General features: G+C 42.5%; 1 protein-coding gene across 3 annotated transcripts; it reads right to left on the bottom strand.

The window, feature by feature from the left end:
- Window positions 1-1,144: 1,144 nt before the first annotated feature.
- LOC143103436 (uncharacterized) lies at window positions 1,145-16,437 on the bottom strand. Of its 3 annotated transcripts, none has more exons than XM_076267216.1 (12): window positions 15,989-16,437; window positions 14,732-15,436; window positions 13,120-13,809; window positions 11,930-12,622; window positions 10,628-11,332; window positions 9,422-10,111; window positions 8,241-8,945; window positions 7,182-7,838; window positions 6,417-6,575; window positions 4,877-5,018; window positions 3,621-4,648; window positions 1,145-3,414 (listed from the first exon to the last, which is right to left on the bottom strand). In XM_076267216.1, the coding sequence occupies exons 1-12, from the start codon at window positions 16,353-16,355 to the stop codon at window positions 3,152-3,154; spliced, it is 6,804 nt and encodes a 2,267-aa protein (XP_076123331.1). In that variant the 5' UTR covers window positions 16,356-16,437; the 3' UTR covers window positions 1,145-3,151. The 3 variants fall into 3 exon arrangements, with proteins under 3 accessions (XP_076123331.1, XP_076123333.1, XP_076123332.1); XM_076267218.1 differs by having other exon boundaries at window positions 8,241-8,942; XM_076267217.1 differs by having other exon boundaries at window positions 9,422-10,108.
- Between the last annotated feature and the right edge of the window lie 1,553 nt (window positions 16,438-17,990).

Here is a 17,990-nt window from a genome sequence, read left to right as displayed (position 1 = left end):
AGGGCGGAAGGCCGACTTTGCTTTGACGAGCAGTCTCACTGTTCCTCTTGCATCCGTCCTCCATTTTGTAACCGCCCCATACAATAGCTCATGGTGTCCCATGGAGACTGAGACTGACCACGTGAACTAAAGGACATCAGCATCATTATGGGCGTTAGTGTGTCTGTGATGTTCCTACCATCCTACTGAGAACAAAAACCTCTCAAAAACCTCTTAAAGACCCAGCTCTTCCAAGAGATCCTCCTCCTGTACCACCACTAACAACCCAACGCATGAACCTGGCCTTACCAAGACATCCTCCTCCTGTACCACCACTAACAACCCAACGCCATTAACCTGGCCCTACCATGACATTCTTTTCTCTCTCTTTCATCTGTGTCACTGGACTTAACTGGACTCTGAAGTCATTCTACTTCTTATGCAGGTAACACTCATTATTACACTATTAGGCTCTGATTCTAACTGCACCTTCATTGTTCTCCATTCTTTTGTAAGTCACTTTGGACAAAAACGTAGGGTTCTGTATCTTACTCTATGTTCTGTGTTTTAATTGACTGGTGTGTGTGGTGTGTGTGTGTTGTTTGTGGTGTGTAGTGTGTGTGTGTTTGAATTGCACTGTGTGTCTTATGTCTTGGTCTCTGTATCGGCTAAATTAATGAATGTAAATGGACATGAACATGGAATGGAATAAATAAACACATGACATGATTCAGGAATTTCTTTGATACACTTTCTCACAGTGACTGCAGTAACCCCAGAAACACACACACACACACACACACACACATACACACACACACACACACACACGATGTTGCTCTCTCACTGTTGAGCCATGTAGCAGGTGAAGTGTCAGATCCTCAGCACCATGCTGATCTGGTCTCCCACCATCTGGCATCGTCTGACTGACTCCAGCAGACACACAACAACACTGATCTCAGATCTGCAGTGTGTGCACTTCCACAGTCATCTCTCCTTATCAGTTGGGCTGAACTCCAACTCCCTCTACTCTACACACACCACTGCCCACACCAGCCAGTGCAGCGAATCACTACTGCCATCTAGTGCTGGGACTCAAAATTAACTGATTGAGTTTAATGACTTAATTATTGAAGACTTAATGATCAAGACACATGACTCCTGAGACCTAAATTAAGATTTTATTTTCGTCTAAAGAAATGTTTCCTTTTCACTGCAAGGAAAATATTGGTCCACAGTACTTTCTTATCAATATTAGATTATGGTGATATAATATACATGCATGCATCTTCATTGAAAAAAATGGATGTTTATTATCATTCTGCCAAAGACACATCATGCAACCTATTTGAAATGGTTCAATGGGACCATATGACACAGGATTATCCATGCCCAAAAGATGTGCGACTGACCCTAGATTCACATTTGTGTTTGATTGGCTGGTGCCTTGCGTTGCTGTCCATTGGTGCAGCAAAAAGTTGAAAACGGCAACGGGAGAAAAACAACACATCATAACCACAATTCACTTAAGCCCATGTAAAGTGAACGAGATGCGCGCTGCACTGCATGCGATGCAAGTGTCTGTGTGCATCGTTACCCAGGAATGCGACTGTGCGTCTGCGCCTTGCGAATGTAAATAACATTCATAATATGGCTACAGTAGCTTTCATTCACCCTCTCCGCCTGCATAAAACTAAGAGCTATACATGTTTATTCCAGCCACGGATGTCCTGCCCCACACTTTGAGAACCACTGGTGTAACTCAACCTCTCGGTACTCGCTCGGATCAGCTGACCAGCAGTGGCTGCGATAATCTTTCAGCACCAGTAGAGAGAGACAAACCAGCGTAGTCGTGTCCAGTAGGAGGAGGCTGGTTGCTTTATGCATCACACAGACAAAATGCTCTCACAAATGTATCAAACGGAAATACTTTGGGACTCAAATCAGGAAAGATCTACAACGCCAAGCAATAATGAGGGGTCCAATGAGACCGGCGCCAGGGCACAGCCTAGTCGCCAGCTTGATGTTATCTATGGGTGTGACTGTAAACACTCACATCAAGCTCCATGACAACTAAAGAATAGCTGACATTTATCATTACTTCCAAAAGCATTGTTCACATGTTTGCTGATTTTGAGTGGTTGCCACATACAGGCTTTCAATTTTTTTTTTTGTGAGGCTTGGTCTGAGGAGCATTTGGACCAAACCGGTGCAGGTCAGTCGATGGGCAGCCGTGGCCTACTGGTTAGCACCTCGGACTTGTTACTGGAGGGTTGCTGATTCAAACCCCGACCAGTAGGAACGGCTGAAGTGCCCTTGAGCAAGGCACCTAACTCCTCACTGCTCCCCGAGCGCTGCTGTTGTAGCAGGCAGCTCACTGAGCTGGGATTAGTGTGTGCTTCACCTCACTGTGTGTTCACTGTGTGCTGAGTGTGTTTCACTAATTCTCGGATTGGGATAAATGCAGAGACCAAATTTCCCTCATGGGATTAAGAGTATATACTTATACTTATGACCCAGACCCATCCTTCAAAGAGAACACAGGTTCTCAAGCCCCCAATTTTATAATTTTTTTTGGTGGTTAGATACATTATAATCCATCAATTAACATATACATAAAATTGTGAAATAACCTAAACAGCATTAACTGAGGGAAAAAAAAACATTAGCTAGATTATATAGATTACATATATAACCATAAATTATAGACATAGATTATAGAATACACGTAAATATTGTTCAAAATACTAGGTAAAAATGCATATAATCCAAGAGCTGGTAGAAGCTCTAATAGGTTCTAAAAATAAAACAGTGACAAGTGGAAAGCAGAAAATGTCTTTTCAATAACAATTTATCATAAAGTATCAGAGTTATGTTGATGAACATATTGGTCATACATTTAACGTATATCCATCTTTTCATCTCTTTCCGAGTTGTCATATTGTCTGTACAGTGAAGTCATGATATGATGCAGCCTCCTTTCTCACCTGCAGGGAAACCATGCATGCTACACACTTTGTTTTTACAGGGCGAGGTCTTGATAAAGGTAGCTGTCCAGTTCTTTTAGGAGGGAGAGCATGATGCCACAGGTTTGTTTTTACAGGCCGAGGTCTTGATAAAGGTAGCTGTCCAGTTCTTTTAGGAGGGAGAGCATGATGCCACAGGTTTGTTTTTACAGGCCGAGGTCTTGATAAAGGTAGCTGTCCAGTTGTTTTAGGAGGGAGAGCATGATGCTACATGCTCTGTCCCCCTTTTTAAGCACCATGTCGATGAGGGAGGTCACCTGGTCCTGCAGCACGCTGGTCCTCTGCAGGACCTCTTCTGCCTCCCTGCTGCTCATCACACGAGGCGGAGCTTGAAGTTCATCCAACAGATCTCGGAGTAGAGCTCCCGATGTTTTCTTGATGAGATCAGGCCGAATCATGAACAGTCGATCTAGAACGAGATCATTAACATAAGATTTTGACTTTTGACATTAGCTGCTACTGTTGCTATGCTCTACCTAAGTAAGATTTTGTAGTTACCTGAATCCAAATCATGCTCAATGCAAAACAAGAACAAACTTCTAGGTTTAAATATCTTTCAAATGTTTTATTCTTTACATAATTGTTTTTCTTAAAGGTCAGCATTGGATTATATACCTTTGTGTGACATGGAGGCCATTTTCCCTTCTTCCTCATCAGTCCTGGCAGCTCTGCTTGTGTAAGCCACCTCTCTGTGGGTCATGACTTGGCAACGTCTGGATACTGCTGAGGGCATTTCATGACTGGGTGCCATTTCTCCAGTCTCACCAAATTCAAAGCTTTCCAGTGTAGCTTTCCATATGGATTGCCCTTCACTAATCAGCTCCAAATCAAAACAGTCATCTGCTTTATCAATGACCATCCGGAATAGGTCAGGAGGTCTGATGTATTTTAGGGTGATCTCTGGTGGGGAACTTCTAGCATGGCTGGCAGATGACTTCAGGCTAAACTTTGTGTGCATCCAAATGGACATATCCGGTCGATGTGTTTTGATCTTCTTAGCATCTTGTGTCTCTCGTAAATCCTCCTCAACGGCCTGAATCATGGAAGCATCCCGTGGCACGATATATGTGAGTAGAACCAGGGGCGTCACTCTGGTGCGGTAGATTAACACATCCAGATGGGCTTTCATTGGGATTCCGATTTTCACCAGGACTTCTGTCAGTGAGAAGGAGGGCTTGAGGAGCTTTGCGTGGAAGCGGGTCAGCTCACATTTCTCTAGAGTCACACTGCTGTTGACCCCATGCAGAACTCTCACAGCCTCTCTAAGAGAGGAGTCTGAACCTTCCAGACAGGCAAAATGGGGCAGATGAGCCTCCAACAGTTCACCTGAGAGCACTTTGATGTCCATCAAGGGACCAATTGGCTCATACTGCAACATGGCAAGCTCTGCTCTGAATACATGGGGGTCACTAAAGTGATACTGTAGAGAGACTTCAACCGCACACACCCAGCGCAAACCAGACACTGTGCACTCAAAACTTCCTGGTGGAGAGCTGTGTTTATACACTGGGACTCCTGTCTCCATGGAAACAGAGGGTTCCATCAGGATCCAGTGTGAGGTGTCTTCAACATCTTCACATGATTTGCAGCAGTTTGTTTGTTTGAAATACTGACACAGAATGTTGCCAGATGAAATGTCCAACCTTTAAGAGCGGAGATTTTAATTAGGTATTTTGTCCCCAGATAATCATCAGTAAACAGCCAAACTGACATACTGGCTGAAAAAATCTTAAGGTATTGGGGCCACAAAGAAATTAAATTAACACAACCAAAAAAACTATGGCTGAATCAGAGTAATTCAGGGCCTGTAAACAAGCATGGATTCATTAAGATCATAAAATCAATTTAAATGTAAATCTAAATCTTCATACTCAGCCATATTATCAGACAGTTCTCTCATGTCTCTCCTCCAGTCAGGATTGTCTACAGAATCCAAATCATCTTGGTCCACAAAAGTGTTTTCCTTAATGACTTTAGGCCCACGTACATTTGATGGCTCTGGGACTTTGTCAACTGTGAAAATAATACAAAAGACATGGTTTCCTTTTTGTGACTGAATTACATTGAGATATTAAAAATGTATCAACCTAACCCACAGTCTGACCATTTCTAGAAAAGTGTGTGTGTGTGTGTGTGTGTGTGTGTGTGTGTGTGTGTGTGTGTGTGTGTGTGTGTGTAAATACATGATTTTTTAATTGTTAAGATCCTCACACTAAGGATGGCTGTATCATCTGAGAACTTGATTATGTAATTATTTGTGTGATGATTTCTGCATTCATTTGTATTCATTTGGGTCAGCCATGGCCTACTGGTTAGCGCTTCGGACTTGTTACTGGAGGGTTGCCGGTTTGAACCCAGACCAGTAGGTACGGCTGAAGTGCCCTTGAGCAAGGCACCTAACCCCTCACTGCTCCCCGAGCGCCGCTGTTGTTGCAGGCAGCTCACTGCGCCGGGATTAGTGTGTGCTTCACCTCACTGTGTGTTTACTGAGTGTTGAGTGTGTTTCACTAATTCACAGATTGGGATAAATGCAGAGACCAAATTTCCCTCACGGGATCAAAAGAGCAGTGATACTTATACTTGTATACAATGTGAATAACTGGGGAGAACTAACACCGACTTGGGGCACTCCAGTGTTGATGATCAGTGTATCAGAAAGTGCAAAATTGATTTTAACTTGCTGTGTTCTATCAGAGAGAAACACTTGGTACCATTTGGTAACACTTGGTACCAAAAGCAGAGCTAAAATCCATAAAAAGTAGTCTGGCGAATGCCTTAGTGTTTTCCAAGTGCTTTAGTATGAGATGGGATGTAGTGCTTAACACATCAGCAGCCTCTCTTATCTCTATAAGGAAACTGGTAAGGATCAAGGAGATGTTGGACCTGTGTGCGTAGCTCTTCTAGCATAATGCGTTCAAATTACGGCTGATGTTAGCACGACTGGTCTCTCATGGACATGATTTCTTTGGCACAGGGATTATGATAGCTTTCTTCCATTGTGTTGGTAAACTATGCGTGTCTACCGAGAGCTGAAATAATGGGCGCCAGGCTGGTGCCAGTTCATGAGCAAAGATTAAGGGGGAGATCCCGCCTGGCCCACTGGCCTTCCTTGTGTGCAAAGCCCTAAAAGTCTTTACAACAGTATCAATCACTATTCTATCTTTTTTAGGATCACATAATGTATTTACTGATATGTCCCTGCCATCCTCAGTGTCAAACCTTTTATAAAACATATTCAGCTCATTTGCCCTCTCTTGTTCATTACACACATTGAGTTCACTTTTCCCCCTGTTCAAGTTAGTCATGTCCTTTACGCAGTCCCACATCTTTTTAGTGTCCTTAGTTAAAAACGTATTTTTGTTGAAGTGTATTCATTTAAATATATGAATTTTAAATTGTTAAGATCCTCACACTTTTTGTGACCTCCCAGTCTTCCAGATGTTAAAGAGCCAATCCCAGAGCTGGTAGCTCCTGACATCAGAGAGTGTTGATCTGATGGGGCTTCAGATGCTGTGTCTGAGATGAATGTCCCGTAGCCAGAGGTTTTCTCAGATATGACATCTGTTTTATCTGAAAACAAAACACACGTTTTATCCAGAAACAAAATGCAGCATTGCATTGTCATTTAACACCACAATTTCAACAATAAACAATAACAAAACAACAATAAACACTTTCTAAGTATGTATTTGTTATAGTTTCATTCAAATTAGAGTGGTTTCAAACAGGGCAATGCAATTTGAGGCCCGCCATGTTAGTCCTAAAGTTATGTCAGCAGCTGAGAATGTTTTAACATTAGTTCTTAGAACTCATCTATTAGTTTTTGTAAATAAACTGATTATTATTGATGCAATTATTGATGCAGCCCATGTGGATTAAATGACCCTCCGTTAAAAAACTGCCAGTCCGCATAGACAACATACTCTTGTGTCCAGCAGTAATGTGAGATGATAATAACCTTGTTATCTAGCTCATTTAGATGTCTATTTAAATTTAACAAAGAGACAATATTTAGACCTGAAGGTTACTCTACTGTTACTTGATACCATAAAAAAGAATAATCTCAAAATGCACAGGGAAGTTGCCACTAGTCTTAATGTGGTTGCCAAGGGAAACCTGGTAACTGTTCATGTTAAGCTCACTGTCCTCATAAAATTAACAAAAATCACAACTGACCCATGAGGGGAGGCTTGATGCTCTTCGCCAGGTCATTCTCCTCATTTAGATCTTCCAGATGCTGCACCTCCATCTTCCAGTCTGCTGCTGTGGTCTCATTTGTCCTCCCTTCCTCATACTGGAAATGGCTTCCTCCATTGAGAACCACTAACTCATCAATCTTCTTCAGTACACCTGGCCAGCTCTCCTCACCTGTCCAGTGAACATACCTGTTCCCACATTTCTCCACCAGCCACTGCAGGGCCTCTCCTTCACTCTCAATGTACTCCTCAATGCTCCTGTCTACAGACAGGTCATCAGAGGAGTCAAACATCACTATGGCGTAATCCCAAACTCTGTCCCCCAGAAGCCCCAGATGTGTCTGGAATTGTTTCCTTCTTCTCTCAGTGAAGTGAAGATCAGTGTCGACTCTCAGTACAAATGCATGTGGACCAGGATCACACAGAGACACCAACTCTGCTTTAGTATCTTCTAGAGTTTTCTTACTTGGTGTCATCCTAACTATAGTGATCTCTTGATCTCCCCTGATCTTCTCCTCACAGTGAAGCGTGACTCCTGCCATCTTTCCTCTGTCACGGTCTGTGTCTTGTTCGGAAGTGAACTTCTCAACATACCGCAGGAGCATCACCTTAATCCCACAAAGAGGCTGTAGTTCACCTGTAAAACAATTGATTAATGTCAAGAATCAAGAAACTCCAAGGCACTCTCTATTGAAAAAGTTAAAAAGCCTTTGTCATCAACGCGTTTCGACTACATGCCTTCTTCTGGGAGTTAAGCGAATTGATTGTATTAATATACACACATGCGTGCACACACGCACACAACCGCCGACACACAGTGTTAACATATGATGATAATACACACACACATACAGTCATTGTCAGTGTGTGTATTAACATATGATGATGACATGGGAATATCACCAAATATGTGTTTACTCCTCTATACTCCAATTTCACATGAACTTATCCCTGCTTTCTCATAATGTCATGCATACAGTATTTCAATTATAACAAATAGCTAATTATGTCTGTTGATTTGCCTAAAAAAACAACTTACCCATGACAAATTTAAACATAGCGTCCTGTTTGTAAGCTCTTGTCTCTCTGTCCTCCGCTCTTGTAGTGAGACGTCTCCTCTTGTTCTCCACCTCCTGTAGAAGAGTTTTCTCAACCTCAAAGTGACGTCCACCATTTCCTGCTACCATCTCCTCAATCTTCTCCAGCAGCTGTGTGACCTGCTTGTCATCTCTGTTCTGATTGTTGAGGACATGATATCTGTTCCTACATTTCTCTACTAGAGACTGCAGGGCCTCTTCACTCTCAATGTACTGCTCAATGGTTGTGTCTCCCAGCCAGTCTCCATGGGTAAACAGCACCATGGTGTGACCCCAGACTTGGTTACCAACAAATGTCAGATGTTCTTGGATGTTTCTAATGTCATCCTGTGTGTAAGAATTAGCTACTTTTATAAGCAGTAAGAGAATGTGAGGTCCTGGAGGACACAAAGACACACTGAGCACAATCTCCTGTTTAGTGAGTTCAGGAGTGTCTTTGAGGCTGAAATCCACCCACCATCCTGGAGCCTCGACTACAGTGAGCTGTCTGCCTGCTACTTCTCCCTGTCTCTTCACACACTGAGCTGTTCTTCTCTTCAGGTCAAACTCCTCTCTGCCCAGGATGGTGTTTCCTGATGAACTCTTGCCAGATGTTCTGTATCCCAGCAGCACAACTCTGAACTCTGACCGCGGGGATGAATTCCCTGCTAAAAAGAATACATAAATATATTTGACATTAAATGACCATTTTATCTTAAGAACTTTGTGGACTTTAAGCAACAGTAAGGAGTTGTGGTTTAAATCTAGTGAGCTAACCACCTAAAGTGCATGTACACCTTGTACACACCACTTACAGCCCCACTGGCAATGCTAAATGTTGGTGCATGTTTGGCGATACAGCTGACAATGGCCTGATGTGTAAACTTTTCTTTCATTTTCACAAGGACTTACGCCCCGGAACACAGAACTATAGTGCATATCCTGGATGGTTAATGGGAACGGCACATGTGTAGGCAGATAAAAACTAGCCTATCAAATGTAAAGCAAATGCACAGTATTGCTTCAATTTCACTAAATTTACTACTGTATTTTACTAATTTCTTCTATGGCCATAAGAATTAATGTTATGATATATTTGATTCGATGTTTCATAGGCAGGAGATTAAGATTGTTAAATCCTCACCGTTTAGTGACTGGAGGTGTTGTCTTTGCCTCTCCACCTTCATCAGTCTCTCTGTTGCTCTCTTCCTCCTCTCCTTTACTTCCTCCAGTCTCTTTCTGTCCACCTCATAATGACGGCACTCGTTTCCAGAGATAATTTCCTCCATCTTCTCCATCAGCTCTGTGATCTGTGTTCTGTCACGTTTGTCCTGATTGTTGAGAACATGATATCTGTTCCCACATTTCTCTACCAGATATCTGAGGTGTTCTTCACTCTCAATGCACTGCTCAATGGTTGTGTCTCCCAGCCAGTCTCCACAGGTAAACAGCACCATAGTGTTACTCCAGACTCTGTCACTGAGAAGCTCCAGATGTTCTTGGATGTTTCTAATGACATCCTGCGTGATGGAATCAGCTAATCGTACAATCAGTAAGATAATGTGAGGTCCTGGAGGACACACACTGAGCACAATCTCCTGTTTAGTGAGCTCAGGAGTGTCTTTGAGGTTGATATTAGGCCACCATCCTGGAGCCTCGACTACAGTGACCTGTCTGCCTGCTACTTCTCCCTGTCTCTTCACACACTGAGCTGTTCTTCTCTTCAGGTCAAACTCCTCTCTGCCCAGGATGGTGTTTCCTGATGAACTCTTCCCAGATATTCTGTATCCCAGCAGCACAACTCTGAACTCTGACTGGTGGGATACATTTCCTGCTGAAAAGAATACATGAATATATTTGACATTAAATGACCATTTTATCTTAAGAACTTTGTGGACTTTAAGCAGCAGTAATGAGTTGTGGTTTAAATCTAGTGAACTGACCACCTAAAGTGCATGTACACCTTGTACACACCACTTACAGCCCCACTGGCACTGCTAAATGTTGGTGCATGTTTGGCGATACAGCTGACAATGGCCTGATGTGTAAACTTTTCTTTCATTTTCACAGGGACTTACGCCCCGGAACACAGAACTATAGTGCACATCCTGTATGGTTAGTGGGAACGACACATGTGTTTACATGTGATGCACATTATATCAAAATGAATTTGAAGACCAAAAATAAAAGGCAGATAAAAACTAGCCCATCAATTGTAAAGCAAATGCAGTGTTGCTTCAATTTTTACTTTACTATTTCACTAATTTCTTCCATGGACATAAGAATTAATATTATGATATATTTGATTCAATGTTTCATAAGCTAGAGATGAAGATTGTTAAATACTCACGCTTCAGTGACTGGAAGTGTTTTCTTTGCCTCTCCACCTTCATCAGTCTCTCTGTTGCTCTCTCTTCTTCTTTCTCCCTCCTCTCCTTTACTTCCTCCAGTCTCTTTCTGTCCATCTCAAAGTGAAGGCCTCCGTTTCCAGCGATAATTTCCTCCATCTTCTCCATCAGCTCTGTGATCTGTGTTCTGTCACCTATGTCCTCATTGTTGAGAACATGATATCTGTTCCCACATTTCTCTACCAGATATCTGAGGTGTTCTTCACTCTCAATGTACTGCTCAATGGTTGCATTTCCCAGCCAGTCTCCACAGGTAAACAGCAGCATGGTGTGACTCCAGACTCTGTCACTGAGAAGCTCCAGATGTTCTTTGATGTTTCTAATGACATCCTGTGTGATGGAATCAGCAACTTGCACAAGCAGTAACAGAATGTGAGGTCCTGGAGGACACAGAGACACACTGAGTACAATCTCCTGTTTAGTGAGCTCAGGAGTGTCTTTGAGGTTGATATCACTCCACCATCCTGGAGCCTCGACTACAGTGACCTGTCTGCCTGCTACTTCTCCCTGTCTCTTTACACACTGAGCTGTTCTTCTCTTCAGGTCAAACTCCTCTCTGCCCAGGATGGTGTTTCCTGATGAACTCTTGCCAGATGTTCTGTATCCCAGCAGCACAACTCTGAACTCTGACTGTGGTGATAAATTAACTGAGGAAAAGAATATAAATAAATTTGACATTATATGACCATTTTATCTTAAGAGCTTTGTGGACTTTGAGCAGCAGTAAGGAGTTTTGGTTTAAATCTAGTGAGCTGACCACCTACAGTGCATGTACACCTTGTACACATCACTTACAGCCCCACTGGCACTGCTAAATGTTGGTGCGTCTTTGGAGATACAGCTGACAATGGCCTGATGTATAAACTTTTCTTTCATTTTCACGGGGACTAAGGCCTCGGAACGAAAAACTGTAGTGCACATCCTGGATGGTTAGTGGGAAAGGCACATGTGTTTTCATGTGATGCACATGATATCAAAATGAATTTGAAGATGAAACATAAACAAAAATAACAGGCAGATGAAAACTAGCATATGAAGTGTAAAGCAAGTGCACAGTGTTGTTTCAATTTCACAAAATATACTATTTTACTCATTTCTTCCATGGCCATTAGAATTAATATTAAGACATATTTGATTCAATGTTTAATACGCTAGATAATTATGAAGAGCGTTGAACATTTATTTTTGCTATGAAAAAGCTCAGTTTGTTAAGTACAAAACACAGAAAATACAACACAACTCACACTTCAGTGACTGGAGGTGTTGTCTTTGCTTCTCTACCTTCATCAGTCTCTCTGTTGCTCTCTTCCTCCTCTCCTTTACTTCCTCCAATCTCTTTCTGTCCATCTCAAAGTGACATCCACTTTTTCCAGAGATGATTTCCTCCATCTTCTCCATCAGCTCTGTGATCTGTGTTTTGTCACTTTTGTCTTTATTGTTGAGAACATGATATCTGTTCCCACATTTCTCTACCAGATATCTGAGGTGTTCTTCACTCTCAATGTACTGCTCAATGGTTGTGTCTCCCAGCCAGTCTCCACGGGTAAACAGCACCATGGTGTGACTCCACATTCTGTCACTGAGAATCTCCAGATGTTCTTGGATGTTTCTAATGACATCCTGCGTGATAGAATGAGCTACTTTTACCAGCAGTAAGAGAATGTGAGGTCCTGGAGGACACAGAGACACACTGAGCACAATCTCTTGTTTAGCGAGCTCATGAGTGTCTTTCAGCTTGACCTTCTTCCACCATCCTGGAGCCTCGACTACAGTGACCTGTCTGCCTGCTACTTCTCCCTGTCTCTTCACACACTGAGCTGTTCTTCTCTTCAGTTCAAACTCCTCTCTGCCCAGGATGGTGTTTCCTGATGAACTCTTCCCAGATGTTCTGTATCCCAACAGCACAACTCTCAGCTCTGACCGTGGTGATAAATGTCCTGCTGAAAAGAATATATAAACATTTTTGACATTATATGACCATGTTATCTTAAGAACTTTGTGGACTTTGAGCAGCAGTAAGGAGTTTTGGTTTAAATCTAGTGAACTGACCACCTAAAGTGCATGTACACCTTGTACACACCACTTACAGCCCTAATGGCACTGCTAAATGTTGGTGCGTCTTTGGTGATACAGCTGACAATGGCGTGATGTGTAAACTTTTCTTTCATTTTCACGGGGACTTACGCCCCGGAACACAGAACAATAGTGCACATTCTGGATGGTTAGTGGGAACGGCACATGTGTTTACATGTGATGCACATGATATCAAAATGAATTTGAAGATAAAACCAAAAATAACAAGCCAATGCAGTGTTGCTTTAATTTTACTAACTTTACTATTTTACTAATTTCTTCCATGGCCATAAGAATTAATATTATGATATATTTGATTCAATATTTCATAAGCTAGAGATGAAGATTGTTAAATACTCACGCTTCAGTGACTGGAGGCGTTGTCTTTGCTTCTCCACCTTCATCAGTCTCTCTGTTGCTCTCTGTTCTTCATTCCTCCTCCTCTCCTTCACTTCCTCCAGTCTCTTTCCGTCCATCTCAAAGTGACAGTTTTTGTTTCCTGCTACCATCTCTTCTATCTTCTCCAGAAGCTCTGTGACCTGATCATCTGTCCTATTCTTATTGTTGATGACATGATATCTGTTCCCACATTTCTGTACTAGAGGCTGCAGTGCCTCTTCACTCTCAATATACTGCTCAATAGTTGTGTCTCCCAGCCAGTCTCCACAGGTAAACAGCACCATGGTGTGACTCCAGACAATACCACCGAGAAGCTCCAGGTGTTGTTGAATATTTATTCTTTTTTCAATTGTGAAAGAATGATCAATATCTATGACAAGTAGGGCAGCATGTGGTCCTGGAGATACACTGAGCACTATATCCTGTTTAGTGAGCTCAGGAGTGTTTATGAGGTTCACATTCCTGAACCATCCCGGAGCCTCGACTACAGTGACCTGTCTGCCTGCTAATTCTCCCTGTCTCTTCACACACTGAGCTGTTCTCTTCAGTTCAAACTTCTCTCTTCCCAGGATGGTGTTTCCTGATGAACTCTTCCCAGAATATCTGTATCCCAGCAGAACAACTCTGAACTGTGACATGGGAGTTGATTCTTCTGTAATGTACAATAGATTGGATTAGATTCAACATAGAAAAAATTTGTTGATTTATTTGCAGTATTAAAAGGGCTGTAAGAGATGCAGAGGTGTATTTCACACAACCTTAATAATTAACACATCCTTCAGAACGGACAGAGGTGTAAAAGTCCATCTTCAGAAAGTAAAAGTCCTGCCACATAGCAAAACTCCAAACCCAGGTAGATCAGATAATTAGTGAAATCACATGTGTTTTAGTGTTCAGGTAGAAGCAATACGTGGTAGGCCTTTTAGTTTCTAAAGCCGGACTTTTACACCATTTATAACGGATAAAGCTGGGATTTTTTGCTTATCCTGGCTGAATTTAGCCTTTACTTGGTTTCACAAAAGCAATGTGATGTGATGTGATGTGATGTGTAATGAGTTGCACTACAATACCTTTAAAATGTCATTGTGTGACCATAGCCATATAATTGTGTTTTTTTTTTCAAGCTTTAAAGGAACCGTATGTAAGAAATGTAATTCAATTAATCATAAAATGGCCCTTATTTGTCACTAGACATTAGGAAATCATGCTAATTTCAAATACTTATATCACTGACAAAAGTAGTCCGGCCAGGATATCGTCATTTAAAAAAGTGAAGTTGCAGCCCTCAACTGATGTTGATGTTTACATATTTGTGTTTTAGCCTGATCCGCCACCCTCCACCTATCTAGTAATCACAAAGTCAGTAGTGTTTCGGCATCTGGGTTGCCAGCTCTGCTCTAGTTACCACATCTGCGGTGTACACCGCTCTACAGTATTTTGAAAGTGATTGTAGTACCAGTTTTGGCCAAAATCCTACATACAGTTCCTTTAACTTAATTATTGCAATATTCAATATAATATTTACATACTTTTCTTCTCCCATTAGAAAGCAGATCAGACACAAGGCAACTCACGTTTCAGTGACTGAAGGTGTCGTCTTTTCTTTTCCACAGTCATCATTCTCTCTTTTGCTCTCTCTTCCTCTTTCCTCATCCTCTCTTTTATTTCCTCCAGCCGCTTGTTGTCCATCTCATAGTGGCAGCTACTGTTACCTGCAACCATTTCCTCAATTTTCTCGAGGAGATCTGTGATTTGACTGACATCAGTCCTGTTTTCATTTTTAAGAACATGATATCTGTTGCAACATTTCTCAACTAGCCAATGAAGGCTCTCTCCTTCACTCTCAATGTACTGCTCAATGGTTGTGTCTCCCAGCCAGTCTCCATGGGTGAACAGCACGATGGTGTGACTCCAGACTTTCTCACTAAGAAGGTCCAAGTGTTGCTGGGCTGATCTTCTCTGTGCATCAGTAAATGATATGCCTGCTCGTGTGACCAACAGGAACACATGGGGGCCCTGGTTGCACAAAGCTGGACTAAGCTGAATAGCTCTTTTGGTCATTTCAGGACTACATTTAACCTGATAATGACTGTGCCATCCTGGAGCCTCCACCACAGTGACCTGCCTGCCAGCTACATCTCCCTGTCTCTTTACACAAACAGCAGATCTCTGTCCAGGCTGAAACTCCTCTCTGCCCAGGATGGTGTTTCCTGATGAACTCTTCCCAGCATTTTGAAATCCCAGCAGCACAATTCTGAGATCTGGAAGCAGTGCACCTCCTGGAGGAGTAAATGAAGAAATTCAGTGTGTGTGTGTGTGTGTGTGTGTGTGTGTGTGTGTGTTGTGTGTCTGTGTGTGTGTATAAGTATATACTCTTTTGATCCCGTGAGGGAAATTTGGTCTCTGCATTTATCCCAATCCGTGAATTAGTGAAACACACTCAGCACACAGTGAACACACAGTGAGGTGAAGAACACACTAATCCCAGCGCAGTGAGCAGCCTGCAACAACAGCGGCGCTCGGGGAGCAGTGAGGGGTTAGGTGCCTTGCTCAAGGGCACTTCAGCCGTGCCTACTGGTCGGGGTTCGAAACGGCAACCCTCCGGTTACAAGTCCGAAGCGCTAACCAGTATGTTTTTACTGTACACTTCATCTAAATAGGTCTGTTCAGACAACACAATATAATCTTGAATGATCTAGTCACACAAAAATCTAACAATTTGGAAAAGTTATGATGTACATTCTTTGGACAATCTGAATCTTTCCTTTGACTATTGAGTTTAGCAGCAAAGACTCATTACTACAAATTAATTATTACATAATCTAACTCACCCTGTCTCTGGACTTTCTTTCTTCTCTCCTCTGCTCTCCTCTCTTCTTCTGTCCTCTTCTCTTCAACCTTCTGTATTATTCCTCTGTTTATTTCATAGTGACGGCCACTGTTTCCTGCCACCATTTCTTCTATCTTCTCCAGCAGCTCTGTGACTTGCGTATCATCCTTGATCTTGATGTTAAGGACATGATATCTATTCCCACATTTCTCTACAAGCCACTGGAGCATTCCCCCTTTAACCTCAAAGGCTTTCTCTTCTGCAGGAGTCTCCTGAATGAACAGAACTAGAGAGTGTTTCCAGGCTCCATGGCCCAGAAGACTCAGGTGGTTTGATGTGGCATCTCTCTCTGCCTCTGTGAAGGTCATGTTCTCATGGATGACCAGCAGAAAAACATGAGGTCCTGGAGGACACAGAGTCACACTGAGAACAATCTCCTGTTTGAGGAGGTTAGGAGAGTAGTCCTCATAAAAATATTCATTATATTTCATCCATCCTGGAGTGTCCACCACAGTGACCTGTCTCCCTGCTACTTCTCCCTGTCTCTTCACACACAGCAGTGTTCTCACATCAGGGTCAAACTCCTCTCTGCCCAGGATGGTGTTTCCTGCTGAACTCTTCCCAGCTTCTCTGTTCCCCAGCAGCACAATCCTCAAGTCTGAGAGATTGGAGATATCACCTGGTCAACACAGGGAGACAACACACACTTTCAAGTTTTCAGAAAACACCTGACATATTTGTAAAATAGTAATGAAACAATAATAGATTCACTGCCGTATCAATTACTCATGATAGGGAAAATAACTTGAAAATAAATACATATACAATTTTCCATTAGGGTATCAGAGTGATGGACATGTTCCATTAGCGTATCAGAGTGATGGACTCACCAGTAGATGATCCCCCTGCAGCCATCTCTTCAGTTTTACTCAGATTACTCAGATGTCCTGACCGCATTCACACTGAAAGAGGACAACATGGCAGCATGATGGTGTTGAATGGACAACATGGCAGCATAATGGTGTTTAATGAACAACATGGCAGCATGATGGTGTTTAATGGACTCCCACCCCATTCTGCCCTCCCTCATAGCTGCAGACAGGTTGCACTAAATATTTTACACTTATTAATTTAGCAGACTTACACAAATGAGTAGTAACACTGAAGCTACAGGGTAGAGGAGACCTTAGGTAGGAATTAATATGGCAGCAATGATTACTATTACTAGAGGATGAGAGTGCATAATTACTTAATTACACGTTATAATTACTTATCAAAGAGCGGTAGAAGGAAACAGTGGTAGAAGAAGAAGGAAGTAGAGGTGGTTATTCCAACATAGAGGGACGACAAATTACAATAGTCTGGATTGCTGTGTGTGTGTAGGGGCGGCAATCCCAAACAACGTTCCTTGGAGGAGAGCAGCGGATGAGGTGTAACACAAGAAACCGTTTAAGTCGGTGGGAAAACACTATTAACAGCCATCACTATGTAAGCAAACATTAGTGACTTGATTTTGATGCAAGTTGAAAAAACAGTGGAGTAAACTGTGCCCTTTTTGGTTGAGTGAAAACCAGATGGTGGGGACCAACTGTAGCAGTTTCACCACACAAGTCATGATGAAGGCAGTAGTCAAGGCGAGAGATAACCATGGTCTGTACCAGCAGAAGCGGTCTGATTTTCTTCATATTGAATAGTGTATCTGTGTATATACAATAGTGTATATACAAGTATCTGGGTCTCTACCTGGACAATAAACTGGACTGGTCAGCCAACACTGACGCACTCTACAAGAAAGGGCAGAGCAGGCTGTACTTCCTGAGGAGGCTGCGGTCCTTCAATGTGTGCAGCAAGCTCCTCAGGATGTTCTACCAGTCTGTTGTGGCCAGCGTCCTCTTCTATGCAGTGGTATGCTGGGGAGGAAGCACAAAGAAGAAGGATGCTGGGCGACTTGACAGGCTGGTAAGGAAGGCTGGCTCTGTAGTGGGAGCTGAAGTGGAGTGCAT

The sequence above is a fragment of the Alosa pseudoharengus genome, unplaced genomic scaffold (assembly GCF_046254945.1).
Source record: "Alosa pseudoharengus isolate Yale_2024_CS ecotype anadromous, Long Island Sound unplaced genomic scaffold, YU_APseudo_1.1 YU_APseudo_1.1_scf_40, whole genome shotgun sequence".
In the NCBI taxonomy this organism is placed as follows: domain Eukaryota; kingdom Metazoa; phylum Chordata; class Actinopteri; order Clupeiformes; family Clupeidae; genus Alosa; species Alosa pseudoharengus.
This window is presented reverse-complemented; position numbering and strand designations above follow the sequence as displayed.